The sequence below is a fragment of the Orcinus orca genome, chromosome 4, assembly GCF_937001465.1.
Source record: "Orcinus orca chromosome 4, mOrcOrc1.1, whole genome shotgun sequence".
NCBI lineage: Eukaryota > Metazoa > Chordata > Mammalia > Artiodactyla > Delphinidae > Orcinus > Orcinus orca.
This window is the reverse complement of record NC_064562.1, coordinates 92,115,032-92,131,993: the sequence shown is the minus strand read 5'-3', so window position 1 is coordinate 92,131,993 and position 16,962 is coordinate 92,115,032. Positions and strand designations below refer to the sequence as shown.

The 16,962-nt window shown below is 46.1% G+C and overlaps 1 protein-coding gene across 8 annotated transcripts in view; it reads left to right on the top strand.

The window, feature by feature from the left end:
• Nucleotides 1-16,962, top strand: part of TBC1D1 (TBC1 domain family member 1) — a 239,342-nt gene that overhangs the window by 83,150 nt on the left and 139,230 nt on the right. The window contains exon 1 of one of the 8 annotated variants that reach the window (XM_049709614.1): nt 14,719-14,883. The exons of the other annotated variants lie outside the window; for them this stretch is intronic. Coding sequence (XP_049565571.1) covers nt 14,854-14,883 — 30 coding nt within the window. The 5' untranslated portion in view covers nt 14,719-14,853. Of the gene's footprint in view, nt 1-14,718; nt 14,884-16,962 lie in introns of those variants that run through there. 8 annotated transcript variants of the gene reach the window in all.

Genomic DNA, 16,962 nt, shown 5'->3' with positions numbered 1-16,962 from the left:
TACTGAATATAAAAAAGCAATTTCTAAAAGAATATATACACTATGACACCATGTAGGAAAAAATGTAAAAGTACAAAATGCTACTTTATATTGTTTGTGGATTGATACCTATGTGGTTAATATATAAAAACAGAGGCGGGGGAAGATACACCCAGTGCAGGATGGTGGTTACCTCTGGGGATGGAGGGGAAGAGCGCTATAAGTAACACTTTACTTCTTTTAAAAAAATGGACATATGTGCAAAATATTTAAAACTGTTAAAACTGAGTGGTAACTACCTGCGTATCTGTCATATTATTCTGTTTAAGTTTTTTGAAATATTTTATAATTAAGGAGAAAACCTTAGAAAACAAGAATGCCATACGTAATAAAAAGTCCAGTATCAGGGCTTCCCTGGTGGCGCAGTGGTTGAGAGTCCGCCTGCTGATGCAGGGGACACGGGTTCGTGCCCCGGTCCGGGAAGATCCCACATGCTGCGGAGCGGCTGGGCCCGTGAGCCATGGCCGCTCAGCCTGCACGTCCGGAGCCTGTGCTCCGCAGCGCGAGGGGCCGCAGCGGTGAGAGGCCCGCGTACCGCAAAAAAAAAAAAAAAAAAAAAAGTCCAGTATCAGATTCTACTCCTTTGTACATTAGTGGTCATCTTTTACCCTTCAGTGGGTAATTTCTACTTGGCCTTTGGGTGTGTCCTTAAGCCCTTCAGCCTCATGTGCTGCTTGCAAGTCTTAGACCACTCCCCATCTCCACCCCCCGCCCCCCGATGCCTTCTCTGCATGCTTTCTTAGCAACTCCTCTTTTCCTTCTAGTTGCACTTCTCACTTGGTCATGCAGTTTCCTGTTTGCTTGCTGTATGGGCCCACTGGAGCCTATGACATTCCTCTGGGGGGGGCGTGGCTTGTTTACTGTAGCATCCCTAGGGACGGGTGTGTGAATGTGTGCAATAGATATTCAGCAAGTGACATTGTGAATTAATGGGGATACTTCAGTGGCTTAAGTTCCATTGCTGTGCACATGGTGGGCCAGGGTTGGATACCTGAAATCACTGCTGGTTGGATTGAAACTATAAAGCAGCATTTGTTGGCCCAGAGGAGCCCTGTGCCTCTTTCTTGGATTTGGCCAGCTGTGGGCCCTTGGAGAGAAAGGGCACGGTGATGTTTTTCACATAAGGAAACCTTGTCCTGGATCCACTGATACATCCAATCCAAGAATCAGATTCTCATTAAGCTGTGCAGGGGCCATACCCCATCCAGCTGAATTTCCTGGGCACTGGGAGGTCAGGGTCCCCAGCCCATCAGCCAGGCCAGCTTTTCACAGGGAGGACCCCTGCTCCCACCTCCCCAGCACCCAACAGCCCAGTCCATGCTTTGTTCTGGCTTCAGGTTGGGTCTGTCTTGCCAGTCCCCAGCGTGGCCTCATTGGGGAGCTGCAGCCTCACTTCCTTCTTACTAGCCCCTGGCCCAGCTGGACCCTTGGGAAGGGCCCTGCTGCCTTAGCCTCAAAGAGAACTAGCTTTTCTTCCTTCCCTTTCTCTCTTATTCATTTGTTGATTCATTAAAATCTGCTGCCATCTCAAGCTCACATCCATCTAGTCTAGCGGGCATTGGCTCAGCCCCTGGCTCTAAGAGAGAGGCAGAACTTCTGCCCTGACAGAGCCCGCTGCTGGCTGCAAGCTGGTGGCTGTCTCGAAAACCTCTCTTGGCCAGACTAGATACCTGAAATCTAGAGCACAAAGCTGTGTTGATAGCGCTTAGGGCCGTTTGCTTTCCTGCCATTGCAGAGAGCCTCAGCTCTACCCAAGTAAGACCTTGGGTGAATGATTGATTTTACATTGCTCAACCTCTGCTTCCTTGCTTGCAAAATAATATATAACAGCTTGCAGCAGAGTTTTGAGATATTTAGGGTAATAAAGTGGTTAAGTTGACATAGTGCTTGAGCCCGAATCCTGGTTCTTGCCCCTTCAGTTTCCCCATCCTAAACCGGGTAATCCGGGTCCCAGCCTCATGCATTGTAAATGCTTAGAACAAATGCCTGATCCCTAAAGAGCGCGATGCAAATGTTTGCTGGTGTTAGCAGCGTCAGGTAGACAGTAAGCACTCAATACACATCATGTTCTATTACTATTATTAGCACTTGTCTTAGTCTGTTTGAGACGCTATAACAAAAATGTACAAAACAAAATATGTATATATATACACACACACAGAGACTGGGTTGCTTATAAACGGTAGCAATTTATTTCTCACAGTTCTGGAGGCTGGCAAGTCCCAGATCAAGGTGCTGGCAGATTCGGCTTCCTAGTTCATAGACGGCTGTCTTTTTGCTGTATTCTCACGTGGTGGAAGGGAAGAAAGATCTCTCTGGAGTCTCTTTTATAAGGGCATTAATCCCATTCATGAGGGCTTCACCTTCATGACCTAATCATCCCCAAAGGCCCTGGGGGATTGTTTTTTTTTTAATACATTTATTTATTTATTTAATTTTGGCTGCGTTGGGTCTTCGCTGCTGCGCGCGGGCTTTCTCTAGTTGCGGTGAGCGGAGGCTCCTCTTTGTTGTGGTGCACGGGCTTCTCATTGCGGTGGCTTCTCTTGTTGCGGAGCACGGGCTCTGCAGGCTTCAGTAGTTGTGGCGCGAGGGCTCATTAGTTGTGGCTTGCAGGCCCTAGAGTGCAGGCTCAGTAGTTGTGGCGCACGGGCTTACTTGCTCCACGGCATGTGGGGTCTTCCCAGACCAGGGCTGGAACCCATGCCCCCTGCATTGGCCGGCGGATTCTTAACCACTGTGCCACCAGGGAAGTCCAGGATTGGGTTTTAACATAGGAATTTTGGGAGGATGCAAACATTCATTCTATAGCATTCTGTCTCTGATCCCCCTAAATTCATGTCTTTCTTATATGCAAAATACATTCATTACATCCCACCATCAACTCAAAAGTCTAAAGTCCAAAGCCTCATCTAAATATCATCTAAATCAGGTATGGGTGAGAGTCAAGATATGATTCAACCTGAGGCAAATTCTCTCTAGCTGTGAACCTGTGAAATCAAACAAGTTATGTATTTCTGGAGTACAATGGTGGGCCAGGCGTAGGATAGACAATCCTATTCCAAAAGAGAGAAATCAAGAGAGAAGAAGGTGATAGGGCCCAAGTAAGTCGAAACTACAAGGCAAACTCCATGAGACCTTAAGCCTTTAGCATAATCCTCTTTGGCTTGATTCTCTGCCCGTCAGCCCCACTGGGGCACAGGTCCCACCTTCTGGACACAGTGGGGCAGAAGTTCTGCCCTTACAGCTTTTCAGGGAGGGGTTTGACCCCCAGGGCTCTGGGAGGTCCAGCCCCCATGGCTTTGGAGTTGTGAGCATTAATGAGAATATATGAAAGCACTTGGCGTGTAACACGTGTTCAGTGGATATTGTTCCTTCCTGACCCTTGATCTTGGAGAAGGAGTACCTCAAACAGGAGGCAGGTGACCCCTCCTCCACTGTACTGTAGGCATTTGTTCTTGTCATCTTTTCCCCTGAGGCAAGAAACCAACTGTAGGTTGGAAAAGTTCCAAGTTGGCACCCTTGAGACCTTGAGACTGGGGAGCAGGTATGTTTCATTTCTACCTTGACCCTGAGCTAAGGCTGCCAGGAACAAACTCATCATGGGCATTGAATTTAGCACATATTCCATAGCGTTCCTGAGGGAAGGTTGGAAGGGACCTTGGAGATCATGAGTCTAACCTCCAAAATTTAGAAGGTGAAAACAGGTCCAGAGATTCAACATGAGCCGCCTGAGGTCACACAGCCAGTCGTGGGCAAGTAGAAGTTAGCTGTGCCCACCTGGACGCCCAGCCCCCTGTTCCTCGTGGGCTGTCTCTGAAGCCACATTGCCTCCGCAGACAGAAAGGCTCCAAAGGGCTGGGTGCAAATCAATCTGGTCACTTTAGATAAATTCTGACCATCACCTGAAGGTTGAATTTATCTTCACCTCACTCAGAGCATAACCTCTACCATGTTTGAAAAACTCCAGGTGAGGAGAGCCATGTTCAGGCTTCTCCACTTACAAGCAAGAAACGGAAGGTGATTCCAACACAAATGGAAAAGAGAAGCCATTTCCTCCTTCTTGTATCTTCTCAGCCTTTGCATTTCCTGTCAAAGCCAACATAAGTTATGTACCTTCTCCAGCTGTGTATAGAGACCAGGAAGCAGGTGCTGGTTTATTTTAGAACGTATGCATTCCTTTGCTAAGGAGTGAGCCAGAGAGACTGTTTAATCTTAAAGTTTTTAGAGGGGCATGGACCTAAGAACATAGCACGTGGATCTTAGCTTCTGGAAAGTATACTCGTTCGGTGCACCTGAGCATTGTGACGAGCAGAGTCAGGCACACGCCTCTTGGGGAGGTGTGAGTGTACATGGCTCGGTGGACTTTTTATCGGAATCTCAAGCTCTGGTGAGGAAACAGATACGGGCTGTTTTGCATGACTGTGCAGAGTGCGTGGCTCTGTACCAGGCACAGGTATCCGACATGGAAGAGTCACTCTGCCCCTTTCTGGGTGCTTGCTGTGCAGTTCTGATCCAAAATACGGAAGCGCACACACAAAATACTGAGAGCATTGACAGAGAGTTTCACTGATGTTTAAAACTTGGTTTTTTTCAGGGGTTTTTAAAGAGCAGGTTTAGGTTCACAGCAAAATTGAGCAGAAGGTATTTCCCATATAACCTCCCCCCACCCACCAAATGCATAGCCTGCCGCGTTATCAACATCCCTATCCCTCACCAGAATGGTACATTTGTAACAGTTGGCAAACCTTCACTGACACATCATTATCACCCAAAGTCCATAGCTTACATTAGGATTCACTCTTGGTGTCGTACATTGTATGGGTTTGGACAAACGTATGTATATGCATACATACATCCATAATGATGGATATATATCCATCATTATAATACCATACAAAGTACTGTCACTGCCCTAAAAGTCCTCTGTGCTCTGCCTACTCACCCCTTCTCTCCCACCCCCAACCGCAGGCAACCACTGATCTTTTTACTGTCTCCATAGTTCTGCCTTTTCCGGAATGCCATATATAGTTGGAATCATGCTGTATGTCGTGTTTTCAGATTGACTTCCTTCACTTAGTAATGTACATTCAAGGTTCCTCCATGTCTTTTCATGGCTTGGTCACTCATTTCTTCTTAGCACTGAATCATATTCCATTGTTTCTATGTACCACAGTTTATGTATCCATTTACCTCCTAAAGGACATCTTGGTTTATTCCAAGTTTTGGTAATCATGAATGAAGATGCTCTAAACAGCGGTGTGCAGGTTTTTGTGTGGACATGAATTTTCAACTCAGTTGGGTAAATAACAAGGAGTGCGATTGCTGGATTGAAACATAACACTTTAAAGAACTGGATGAAATTGAACAAATAAATTGTTTTAGAAGTGAGAAATCACTCTAATCAAGGGTAAACTAAACCACCTTTTTTGGGGGAAAAAAGGAAATTATGATTTAGTATGAAAGAAGGGGAAAAGGAAGCTTTGGTCTGATTTTTATTCACTAATAGATTTGACCAGGAAACAGGAATTGACATTTTTCAGTCTAATTTTTTAAGGAAAAACATAACTTTCAGTGTAGGAAAAAAAAAAGTTATTTTCTGGTGAAATTAGTGCTATGCTAAGTGGTGTTTTTCATGTTCCTATTATAAATTATAATTAAAATATCTGAGTTGAAAGCTAAGCATCTCTGTTTAGTTTTAACACAGGGTGAGGATATCAAAAATCTTTTGACTCCAAATTTTCACTGTGTTTTCTTTTATGAGCTCTTTGCCACTGGGTTTTTCCATGAATTTGAAACATGTGTGTGCAATACTTTGGAAAGATTATTTGCTTAAACTTTATAGACTGAGCTAAAAATAGAGAAACACTGTTTCTATTTTTGGAATGTCTTACCAGCTAGAAAGTGAACACAGTTACTGTATATATTAAGCAAAATATTGAGATGAGAACAGATATTTCAATAGCAAAATATATTAATTTAGCTGCTTTTGAAATGTCACAGTGAAACGAATTGATTGTTATTTCTACTGAAGAGAGAAGTTTGCGTCATAAAGTAAATTTCTGTTCTAATAAGACTGCTGAGTGCAGAAAGAAAAAATGGCAACCCCAAAATGTTCACTGGTGTGAACTTTATTTTGGGGGGGATTTTTACTCTCTGGTTCCCTCTAGAGCTCTAGAGTTACAAGTTCAATGGCTCCCTTTTTACACTGCAGAGACTTCTCAGGATTTCTAGCTGGGCTTCATCCAGTTTTTATTTATTTATTTTTTTTGGCTGTGCCTCACCGCTTGCAGGACCTTAGTTCCCCGACCAGGGAATTGAACCTGGGCCCCTGGAAGTGAAAGCGCCGAGTCCTAACCACTGGACAGCCAGGGAATCCCAGCCAGCTTTTAATTTTGCAATGTAGCGAAGGTGGCTGGAGCTTGAGAACACTAAAAATGTTCTCGTTAAATTTGTTTACTGTTACTCTGGCTAACAAACTACAACTTGATGCACAAAATCAAAACATGACATCAGAGACCTTAATTTTTTTTTTTTTAACATCTTTATTGGGGTATAATTGCTTTACAATGGTGTGTTAGTTTCTGCTTTATAACAAAGTGAATCAGTTATACATATACATATGTTCCCATATCTCTTCCCTCTTGCGTCTCCCTCCCTCCCACCCTCCCTATCCCACCCCTCCAGAGACCTTAATTTAAACGTTGACACAGCTCTATCAAAGTAGAGTGTTCTTCAGCTAATCCCCTGAATTTACTGTCTACCTCCAAATAAGTCTTCACAAAATTTATCTTTCCACTCTGTACTTCCACTTATTCACCAATTTATTGAGCATTCTTTGCTTTCAGGTTGGTCTTCAAATAGTCTTGCCACCCAAAGACTCCATTTTGAATCTGGCATCATTTAAAATGTGAGTACAAGTGTGTGCTTGAGAGAAAGCAAGAGATGTAGACAGGTAATGAGACACAGTACGTGTGGGGAAGAGAAAAGCGAGATTAGCAGTGTGAAATGAGCAGGATCCATTTCTTAGTGAGGAATATCGGAACTCTCTGAAAGTGTGACAGGCTAGCAATGCTTGTGCACGCCAAGTCTCTGCCCGGAATGACAGGAATTTACCGGCGAAACTTGCGTGATTCACGGCATGGCTTACGGAATGAAAGTAACAAATGGAGCACAGTCATACCGCTAGACATAGCAACCCATTAAAAGGGAGAGGAAAATACTGAGATATGTCAGGGGGCCCACCCGTGCCAGAATTAGTTTTGGCTAATACACAATCTCTTCTTTGCTCTCAACTGTTTGTCTATAAACCCAGCCATGAACTTGAGATCTCCAGCCCATCACTTCTGTTCTGTTTCTGTATTTACAATAGTCATACTGTATTAGGGGTCTTCAGAAAACCAGAACCAATAGGATATATTAGAGAGAGAGATGTAAGAGGAGATTTATTATAGTAATTGGCTCATGTGGTTATGGAGACCAAGAAGTCCCATGATCTGCCATCTGCAAGCTGGAGAACCAGGAAAGCCAGTGGTGTATTTCAGTATAAGTCTGAAGGCTTGAGAATCGGGAGGGCTGATGGTGTAAGTCCTGGTCTGAGTCTAAAGGCCTGAGAACCAGCAGCACTGATGTCTGATGGCAGGAGAAGATGGCGGTCTCAGCTCAAGCAGAACGAGAGAGAGAGAGAGAGAGAGAGAGAGAGAGAGAGAGAGAGAGAGAGAGAGAGAGAGAGAGAGGGGGGGGGGGCTTTCTCTCTTCCTCCACCTTTTTGTTCTATTCAGAACCTCAATGGATGGGATAATGTCCACCAAACATTGATGAGCGCGACCTTCTTTACTCAGTTGACCAGTTCAAATGCTAATCTCTTCCAGAGACACCCTCACAGACACACCAGAAATAATGTTGACCAGCTATCTGGGCAGCCCTTAGTGACACATGAAGATTAACCGTCACACATACCCATCATTAACCTACGACAATCACTGCTACTGCTGCTACTGAAGTTTCTTCTCCTCCTCCTCCCCCTCCTTCTCCTCCCCCTCCCCTCCCCCTCCTCCCCTCCCCTCCCCCTCCTCCTCCCCTCCCCTCCCCCTCCTCCTCCCCTCCCCTCCCCCCTCCCCTCCCCCTCCTTCTTCTCCTCCTTCTTCTTCTTCCCCTCCCCCTCCTCGTCCTCCTCCTCCTCCTATAGCTAACATCTGCTAACATTTCCTAAGCACCTACTGTGTGCAAGGATTCAGTCTGAGTGCTTTATATGCATCCCATTTAATCCTGAAACTAGCCCTTTGAAGTGTGGGTTCCATTATTATACAAGCTTAGGGAGATAATTTATGTAAAGTCATTAAACCATCATCACATAGAGGGATTTTAAAAATTGAGATATAATTCACATGCCATGAAATTTGGGGGTTTAGTATATCCACAAAGTTGTGCAACCATAACATAACCACTATCTAATTCCAAAATATTTTCATCACCTCTAAAAGAAACCTCATACTCTTTAGCAGTCACTCTCCATGTTTCCTGCTCCCCAGTCCCTGGAAACTACGAATCTTTCTGTCTCTTGTGATTTGTCTACTCTGGACATTTCTTATAAATGGAACTATACAATACATGGTATTTTGTGTCTGGCTTCTTTCACTTAGCATAATGTTTTCAAGGTCCATTTACGTTGTAGCATGCATTGGTACTTTATCACTTTTTATGACCAAATAATATTCTGTTGTGTGGGTACACTATCCATTCATCAGTCGATGGACATTTGGGTTGTTTCCACTTTTTAGCCATTATGAATAATGCTATTGTGAACATTCATTACAATTGTTTTCAGAGACATATGTTTTCAATTCATACAGAGGGACTTTTTTCATGACTTTTTTGGATTTGATAGTATCTCAGCAAATATTTTTTCTGGGGACTTCCCTTGTGGCGCAGTGGATAAGACTCCGCGCTCCCAATGCAGGGGGCCGGGGTTCGAACCCTGGTAAGGGAACTAGATCCCACGTGCGTGCCGCAACTAAGAGTTCTCATGACAAAGCTGAGGAGCCTGCCTGCCGCAACTAAGACCCAGTGCAACCAAATAAATAAATAAATATTAAAAAATATATTTTTTTTCTGGAAACAAATTTTTATGCCAGTGAGGATGACTGCACACCCCCAAACTACCATTTACTAAAATGCTCTCTCTGCAGTGTGAGCTCGATTTCTATTCTATCTGTCCTGGTAAGGCTTGATTTTCAGAGATGAGCACCAATCCTTCATGCCAGCTGGTCCTTCTTCCTGGAAACCCCGCTCCCTCATCTCCATCTGTAAAAGTCCTGATGTCTTCCAGCCAGGATGCTGGCTCTTCCTTTGCAGCCGGAAGTTATCTTTTGTTCCTTTGGGACTCGGTGGAGCTTCACCTGGGCCCTTCTCTTGGCACTTTTCACTCTGCCCTGCTACGCTGTGTGCCTATGCTTCAGGGATGATCATCTTTGCTATTCCTTGCTAGGACACGTGTTTGCTTTACACAATAGGTGCTAATGAATATTCACGAGCTGAGTAGATTCTTGATCAGTTGCTGTGCTATCGTGATTTATAACAGGAAATATATTTTTTGGGCTTTGTCCCCCTTTCCTCCCAAACAGAGCTCCTAAAACCCTTGGAATTTCCTGCGAAGAGAACAATGGAGGTGTCTTTTGTTATGTTAATCAGTTGACTTTTGGAAAGCCCCTAGGTCTCTTTAGCATGCAGGTTGGTTGCTAGGGGAACCAACCTTGTGATTAGAGGGTTGAAACCTTCAGTCCCACCCTCTGAACTCGGAGGAAGGGAGAGGGGCGGGAGAGTGAGTTCAATTGCCAAAGGCCAATGATGTAATCAATCATGCCTATGTATGAAGCCTCCATAAAAACCCAAAAGGATGGGGTTTGGAGAGCTTTGGGGTTGGTAAACAGGTGGATTTGAGGAGAGGTATTTGAGAAAGAGCATGTTCCCCCCGCCGCACCTTGTTCCCCATAACTTGCCCTGTGCATCTTTCATTCTGCTGTTCCTGAGTTATATCCTTTTATAATAAACTGGTGATCTAGTAAGTAAAATGTTTCCCTGAGTTCTGTGAGCTACTCTAGCAAATTAATTGAACCCAAGGATGGGGTCGTTGGAACCAGTTGGTCAGAGGCACAGGTGACACCCTGGACTTGGGATTGGTGTCTGAAGTTGGGAGGGAGGGCAGTCTTGTAGAACTGAGCCCATATTCTTTGGGATCTGATACAATCTCCAGGTAGATAGTGTCAGAATTGAGTTGAATTGTAGGACATTTAGCTGGTGTCCCAGAATAGCATGGTGATGTGGGAAGAAAAGCCAAAACAAAACACATTGTAACTGCTGTTAGAATCCTAGTTACCAAGTGGTTGTGATTCACTTGAAACCAAGTCCAGTTTCCTTGTGGAGTTGGTGTCACAATGGTTCTATTTTTAACCAGGTCTTGTGGTGGGGAGGAACAGGCTGCAGAGTGAGGTCATGCTTCCTACCTCTGCGCCCTCCACATTTCAGCTGGTGGAGAGCAGCCTGTCAGCATCTCCTGAACTCTCAGGAGGTATTACTGTTCTTGACCCTTGCTCCTCTTCAAAGGAGGAACACAGAAGGGCAGGAGTGTCAGATTTATTCGGGAGTTATGGTCAGGCTTAGTAGATGAGCACCTCTTCCAGTTCCTGGGTTGACCCCCCTTTTTAGTCCTCCTTTAATGTCTCAGGAAAACTGATGGTGAGACATTAAAGCTTCCTTTTAAAGTTACTTAGTCTCAGATTTTCTGTAGATCCTACTTATTTAGATCTCTGCAGTCCTATTCAGATAGGCCTATTGCTCTCCACAGAGCAGCTGTTTTTTTTTTTTTTTTAAACAAGGGATCTAGAACTATGCAAGTGGTTCTCAATCCTGGCTGATAATCAGAATCTCTCTCTCTCTCTCTCTCTCTCTCTCTCTCACACACACACACACACACACACACACACACACACACACACACACACACACACACACGATACACACTCCTCCAAGCTCACACATTTTGCTTGGCTGGGTGGAGTGTTTTAATAACTGAGCATGCATTCTCCAAGATGCCACAGTTCATTCATTCCTTATTGTCTCACACCTGGCCCTCTGTACACATTTATATGACCTACCTGCTCTTTCAGGTCTCTGAGCATTCCACCCTGCCACAGAGCAGCCATATCATCTGCCCTCCTTCCTCACCCACTCACCTTGTCATCACAGGTAACTCTGATAGAAAATCAGGGCTGGGAGCCATCAGCATCTTTGAGCAATGATTATTCTGTCTGTAAGCGTTCTTGATGCTGGCTGAAAAAGAATCAATGGGGAGCTATTGAAAATTACCCATGCCCCCTCTACGTACAGTCCTTCCCTGGGGAAATATACAGTTTCTTAGAGAAGGATACATTTTTCAGATGGGAGAAATAGATTTTAAGGAAAATTGTTTTGAATGTGAGATCTGTTAGATTGTCTGATGTAAAAGTTTCCCTTTAATGAACTTCCAGATTACAATAGAATTTCTGTTGGCAAGCTACATGTTGGCAGGGAATGAAGAACTTTCATGTAATATTTAGTGTTAGAGCCCCATACGTTACTATCAAGTCCACCCACTCGAAAGGTTCTTACTTTCCCATTAAATGAGTGATTCTGCCCAGATCAGGCAGGGAGACCTGGAGCAGATGGAGATGGAGACCTTAGTCTAAAATCATGTAAGGTTTAGGCAAGTGCAAACCAGAAACTGCAGGAGACTCCACACTGATGTGTATATACATGGAGAATTGGGTCCAGGTTTAGTTATTTAATAATTAATTAATTAATTTTTGGCTGCATTGGGTCTTCATAGCTGTGCGCCGGGTTTTCTCTAATTGCGACGAGCGTGGGTTACTCTTCATTGCGGTCATTGCGGTGGCTTCTCTTGTTGTGGAGCACAGGCTCTAGGCGCACAGGCTTCAGTAGTTGTGGCACATGGGCTCTGTAGTTGTGGCTCGCGGGCTCTAGAGCGCAGGTTCAGTAGTTGTGGCACACAGGCTTAGTTGCTCCGTGGCATGTGGGATCTTCCCAGACCAGGGCTCAAACCCGTGTCCTCTGCATTGGCAGGAGGATTCTTAACCACTGTGCCACCAGGGAAGTCCAGGGGTCCAGGTTAAAACAATGAAGCCTGGATGTCCCTACTTCACCTGTCATATTTTAAGTGTCATATTCAGGATTTAGTCTTAACCTTTTTTTGTGTGTGCAAGAAGTGCAATTTTCCTTCTAAATTTAATTTAATTTTTCTTTTTTGCCTTCTTACCTCCTGCTGAAGAAGTAGAAAGTTTATCTCGGTCAGTTGGAGGTAATTCAGGTTTCTGTAGTCCATTTCGGGTTCCCCTCATCCTTTCCCCTGAGTTGCTTCTCAGTCCTGGGCATTTTCGTAGAGCTCAGGCTAGGGATTGGAGTGATGGTGTGTGATGACATTTGTCAACCATCCAGCTTATCATGCCTGGTCCTCAGCTGCCCAGCCACTCCCATCACAACGGTGTTGCTTCCCCGTAGTTCTCCAGGTCTACCTCTGCTGAGCTAGTTCACGCCATCGCAAGGACGAAGGACAGTTTTAGCTGTTCTCTCAAGGGGCTGTTGGTCTGTTACATTGTTTTAAGGCCAGTGTCAGTGGATCTCATATACTAGTGCATTTCAAACTTTATGTATATCCTAGCCACCTGAAGTCATGGTAAAATGAAGGTTCTGACTCCGTAGGACGGGATATTAGGGCAGGGTCTGAGAGTCTGCACTTCTAACAATTGCCAGGTGATGCCAAGGCAGCTGGTCCATGAATCACACTTTGAGTAGCGAGGCTGTAGTGGCCATAAAGGCTCTTACTTTGATGGAGCTCTCAGCCTCTATCTCTTCCGCTTGCTTGGGGAAGTAATGTGATAACAGAGAAAGATTTGGTTAAATGGCTGCAAATGCACTCCCATTTTCCACCTCTTAATTTCTTTTGGGAACATCACTGCTGAAAAGAATGAAAGAATAGCACTTCCCTAAGATGCTCTGAAGGCCCTTTTCGAGTACCCAGGTAGGCTTTGTTAGAATGCTATCACTCTTGACTTTCACCATGCCTTTATCATTTATCTTGTTCCCATGTACCCTACCTGGGAGGAGAAAAAAAGATGACACCCCTCCCTCCACCATGGTCCTCTCTTGGTATTTATGTCCTTGTGTAATTCCCTCACCTTGAGTGTGGACTAGACTGAATGTGGCAGAAGTCTTGGGATGTCACTTCTGAGATTAGTTTATAAAACCATTGACTTCCTTCTTGGACACGTGCTTTTTCTTGGATCACTTGTGCTAGGAGATGCAGGCTGCCATATTGTGAGCAGCCCTACGGGGAGATCCACATGCTGCAGGAAGAAACTGAGGCCTTAAGTCCAAGAGCCTGCAAGGAACTGAATCCTGGGAACAACCATGAGCTTGAAAGTGGGTCCTTCAGTCCCAGTCTTGAGATGACTGCAGTCCCGGCTAACAGACCTTGAGTCAGAGGGACCAGCTAAGATACTCCCCGGATTTTTGACCCACAGAAACAGTTGTTTCCAGCTTCATAGTTTTGGGGTAATTTGTTATGCAGCAATAGATAACGAATATACCCACCTAACTCAGATGCCAGGCATTTGGGGAACTTCATTAAAATGTCCTACTGGCCTGTCATGAAGATAAGGCACAATTAATATGACAAGAGGAAAGAAGCAAAATTATGGGGTTAGGGTGGCTATTTGGCTTGAGGAACTCAGTGAGTGGCTCCCACATGACACATATATTTACACATTGGTTATTAATGTGTCCTTTGGCCTTTTTTTATTTTTCCAAAGTTCAACTCTTGGGTGTCTGAGTTCGAAACTCAGCTTAACCTCTGTAGCTATAAACTGACTACACTGCTTATCATCTTGCCTTGGGAGAGAAGAAAACTGGTGAAACCAACATTTCTCACGTTGCTGAAACCTCCCAGCTGGCAGGAACTGAAGGTTCTTTTTCCACCGCCCCTTTTCTAGTCTCAACAGCTGAGTTTTCTGGCTCCAAGAAAACCACCTTTGATTATATAAAGGTATTAGGAGCTAGGGGAACACTAGCCCTTTTGTTACCAGCAATCCGGAGCGTTTAGGAAGAAACGCTGCGGGGGCGACAGTAACCCCTGGAACGCTGGGCGGGCTTTGTGTTCGCTCCAACTCTGGGGCTTTTACCGAACCTCAAGGAGAGTAATTCTTAGTTTTCTGAAAGTTGGGCGAAACGGACCCCAGAGGCCTAGAAAGCCGCGTCCCTAGCCCTTAGGGCTTACGACTCCTCCCCCAGTAGCCGCGCAGCCGGGGTCGTCCCGGAGGAGGACGACCCCCGCGGGTCCCAACTTCCCGCCGCGAGCCAAGCGTGGGGGTGGGCGGGGTGGGGGCGGGGTCGGCCGCGCTCCCTCCCCTCCGCTCCCCTCCCCCACTCTCCCCACCCACTTCCCTTTCTCGGCCGGGCAGCCCTGCGGGCGCGACCTCTCGGGGCAGTGACGAGCGGGGAGGAGCCCGCCGCCGCCGCCGCCGCCGCCGCCGCCGCCGCCGCCGCCGCCGCCGCCGCCGCCGCCGCCGCCGCCGCCGCCGCCGCCGCCGCCGCCGCCGCCGCCGCCGCCGCCGCCGCCGCCGCCGCCGCCGCCGCCGCCGCCGCCGCGGGGGGAGCCATGCCCGGGCCCCGCCGCGCCCCGAGCCCGCCCCCGGCTGCCCGCCGCCCCTCGGGCCGGCGGCGGGAGTGAGCCGGAGCTGCGGGCGACGAGCCTCCGCCCGGCCCGCGATGTCACCATTGTTCAGCTGGGTGGCCAAGGTAGGCGGCGTCGGGGCCGGGTCGGGACGGCGCCCTTTACGGTAGCTGACGGCCCGGGAGCCGGCGTCCGGGCAGGCGCGGCTTGGGGAACCTTGGTAACCGTCGGGCCGCGGGGAGTCCGGAGCACAGAGAGCGCCCGCGGCCTTGGGGGGGAATCCGACCGCGGCGGGGGCGCCCCGCTGCCCGAGGACGCCCCGCTGCCTGAGGACCGCTGCCGGAGAGCGGCCAGGGCGGCCCGGGCCGTTCACCAGGTGGTTCTCATTCATTAGCCTTTCTTCCCCGTGGGGCGAACGGGCCAGCGACGTCACGCCCATTTCACAGGTGGGGAGAGTGAGGCTCGACGCAGGGCGGGTGGGCTTCTCCGGCTCCCGAAGTCCCCCCACCCTCACGCCGCGGATTCACCGCGAGGTGTTTCTCGGCGGCGGGACCTCGCGCGTCAGCCTCCCGGGTACAGGTTTGTGCTCGGTTGTCTGGGATAGTGCCCTGAGGATTCCCGAAGGCTGAATTTGGTGCGCTTAGAGGATGTCTGTCTTTTGTTTTTAACTCGCTGGTTTCCAGGGGCAAGTTTTGGAGTCTGAATTTTAGTACATGTGCTGCCGAAGCGAGCACGGAGTCTGAATTTTAAACGTAAGTTCTTTCTGTTTCCTTAAAGTTTATTTTCAGAACGTTGGCGCCTTCAGAATCACTAAGCGTTACGTGTCCGGGCCAATTCTGCTATCGCAAAAATGAAGGGATTGGAGTGGATTTCTAGAGTTCTCATCAGTTTGAGAAGCCAGTAATAGAATAATACCCTCCCGGAGTACCAGGTGTTTGTGTGTTTTGAATGATGCAGCTCTCAAAGCTTCCACAGGTCGGCGGGTTAATGGGGCACCTTCCTCGTGCCCCACGGGCTCCTCTCTTTGCCAGCCCCTTCGCAGAGCTCGCTCTTGGTGTATGGCAGGTTGGTTGAGCAATAAACTCATAATGGGAGAACCTGTTAGCCGTTCTGTGACCCTTTACAAATAATAGTTAGGTGGTATCTCTAGTTATGATGCAGCGATTTTAGAGTGTTAAAGTACATTTTTATAAATACCTATTTATGAGACAGATAAAGCTTTGCCTATCATTTAAGTGGTAATAAACTGGAGACACAGAAACAGGATAACACTAGTTACTAGACGGGCACTACCCATCCTCACCAGAATCTTCACTCCCTGAGACATAGCTAGTAGTAAAGTGAAGTGACTTTCAAACAGGTTGTGAGTTGTTATAAGGTAGTTTTGAACTGAAGAAAAATTAATAATGCCCAGGTTTTCTGGCTTGAAGTGGTAGCTAATTGGCTTTTATAAATAATGCTAAAATTTAAGAATGTTATATAGTTTAAAAAGTAATTCAGGGTGTGTATATTACTCGGTTGAGGATTTGAGTCTCCTTTTGTTATACACTGCAAGGCCAAAAGGAGGAAAAAAATAGACTCATTGTGTTGTTTTATTCGAAAATCAAGAGGTAAATCTAAGAAAACTTTACTGCTAGTACTGTTTTATAGTTTTATTTACTTTCCTAAAACATATTTAATAAGATCCTTTTCATTTATAGGAGTGAGGTGGACTTCTGTTTACATTGGCCTACAGAGGTGACAGTGAAAACAGCAAGCCAAAGCCTTACTTAAAAAAGAAATCAAGGATTGTCAGCTTTCTGCAACTGGCAGTACTTTTGAAAAGCTCATGTAAAAAATGAACATGTTGATAACTTGATCTGAGTTCTGAATCATGTTATTCCAAATTTGTTTAAACTACAGAACAACAACAAAAAACTATGAAATGTTTTTCCAGTAAAGTTATGTCAGTTGTCAGCATAATTTTTAAAAGTGTAGTTCTTTTGTATTTCATTTTTTCTAGGTGTTGTGCTATTGTAAATTGCATCCTGTAATTGATTTTTGTAGACAGTGTGTTATTCTGTGAGAGCTTTTAGAATATGAAGGTACTCTTTGAAAGTTCATTTCTTGGGGTTATAGCTTATAAGAGTGGCTTTCTGTGGAAGCTGTTTGGTGTTCAGTTCAGAGACAAGTCATTAACACACTTTGCATTTTAGACCAGGAAA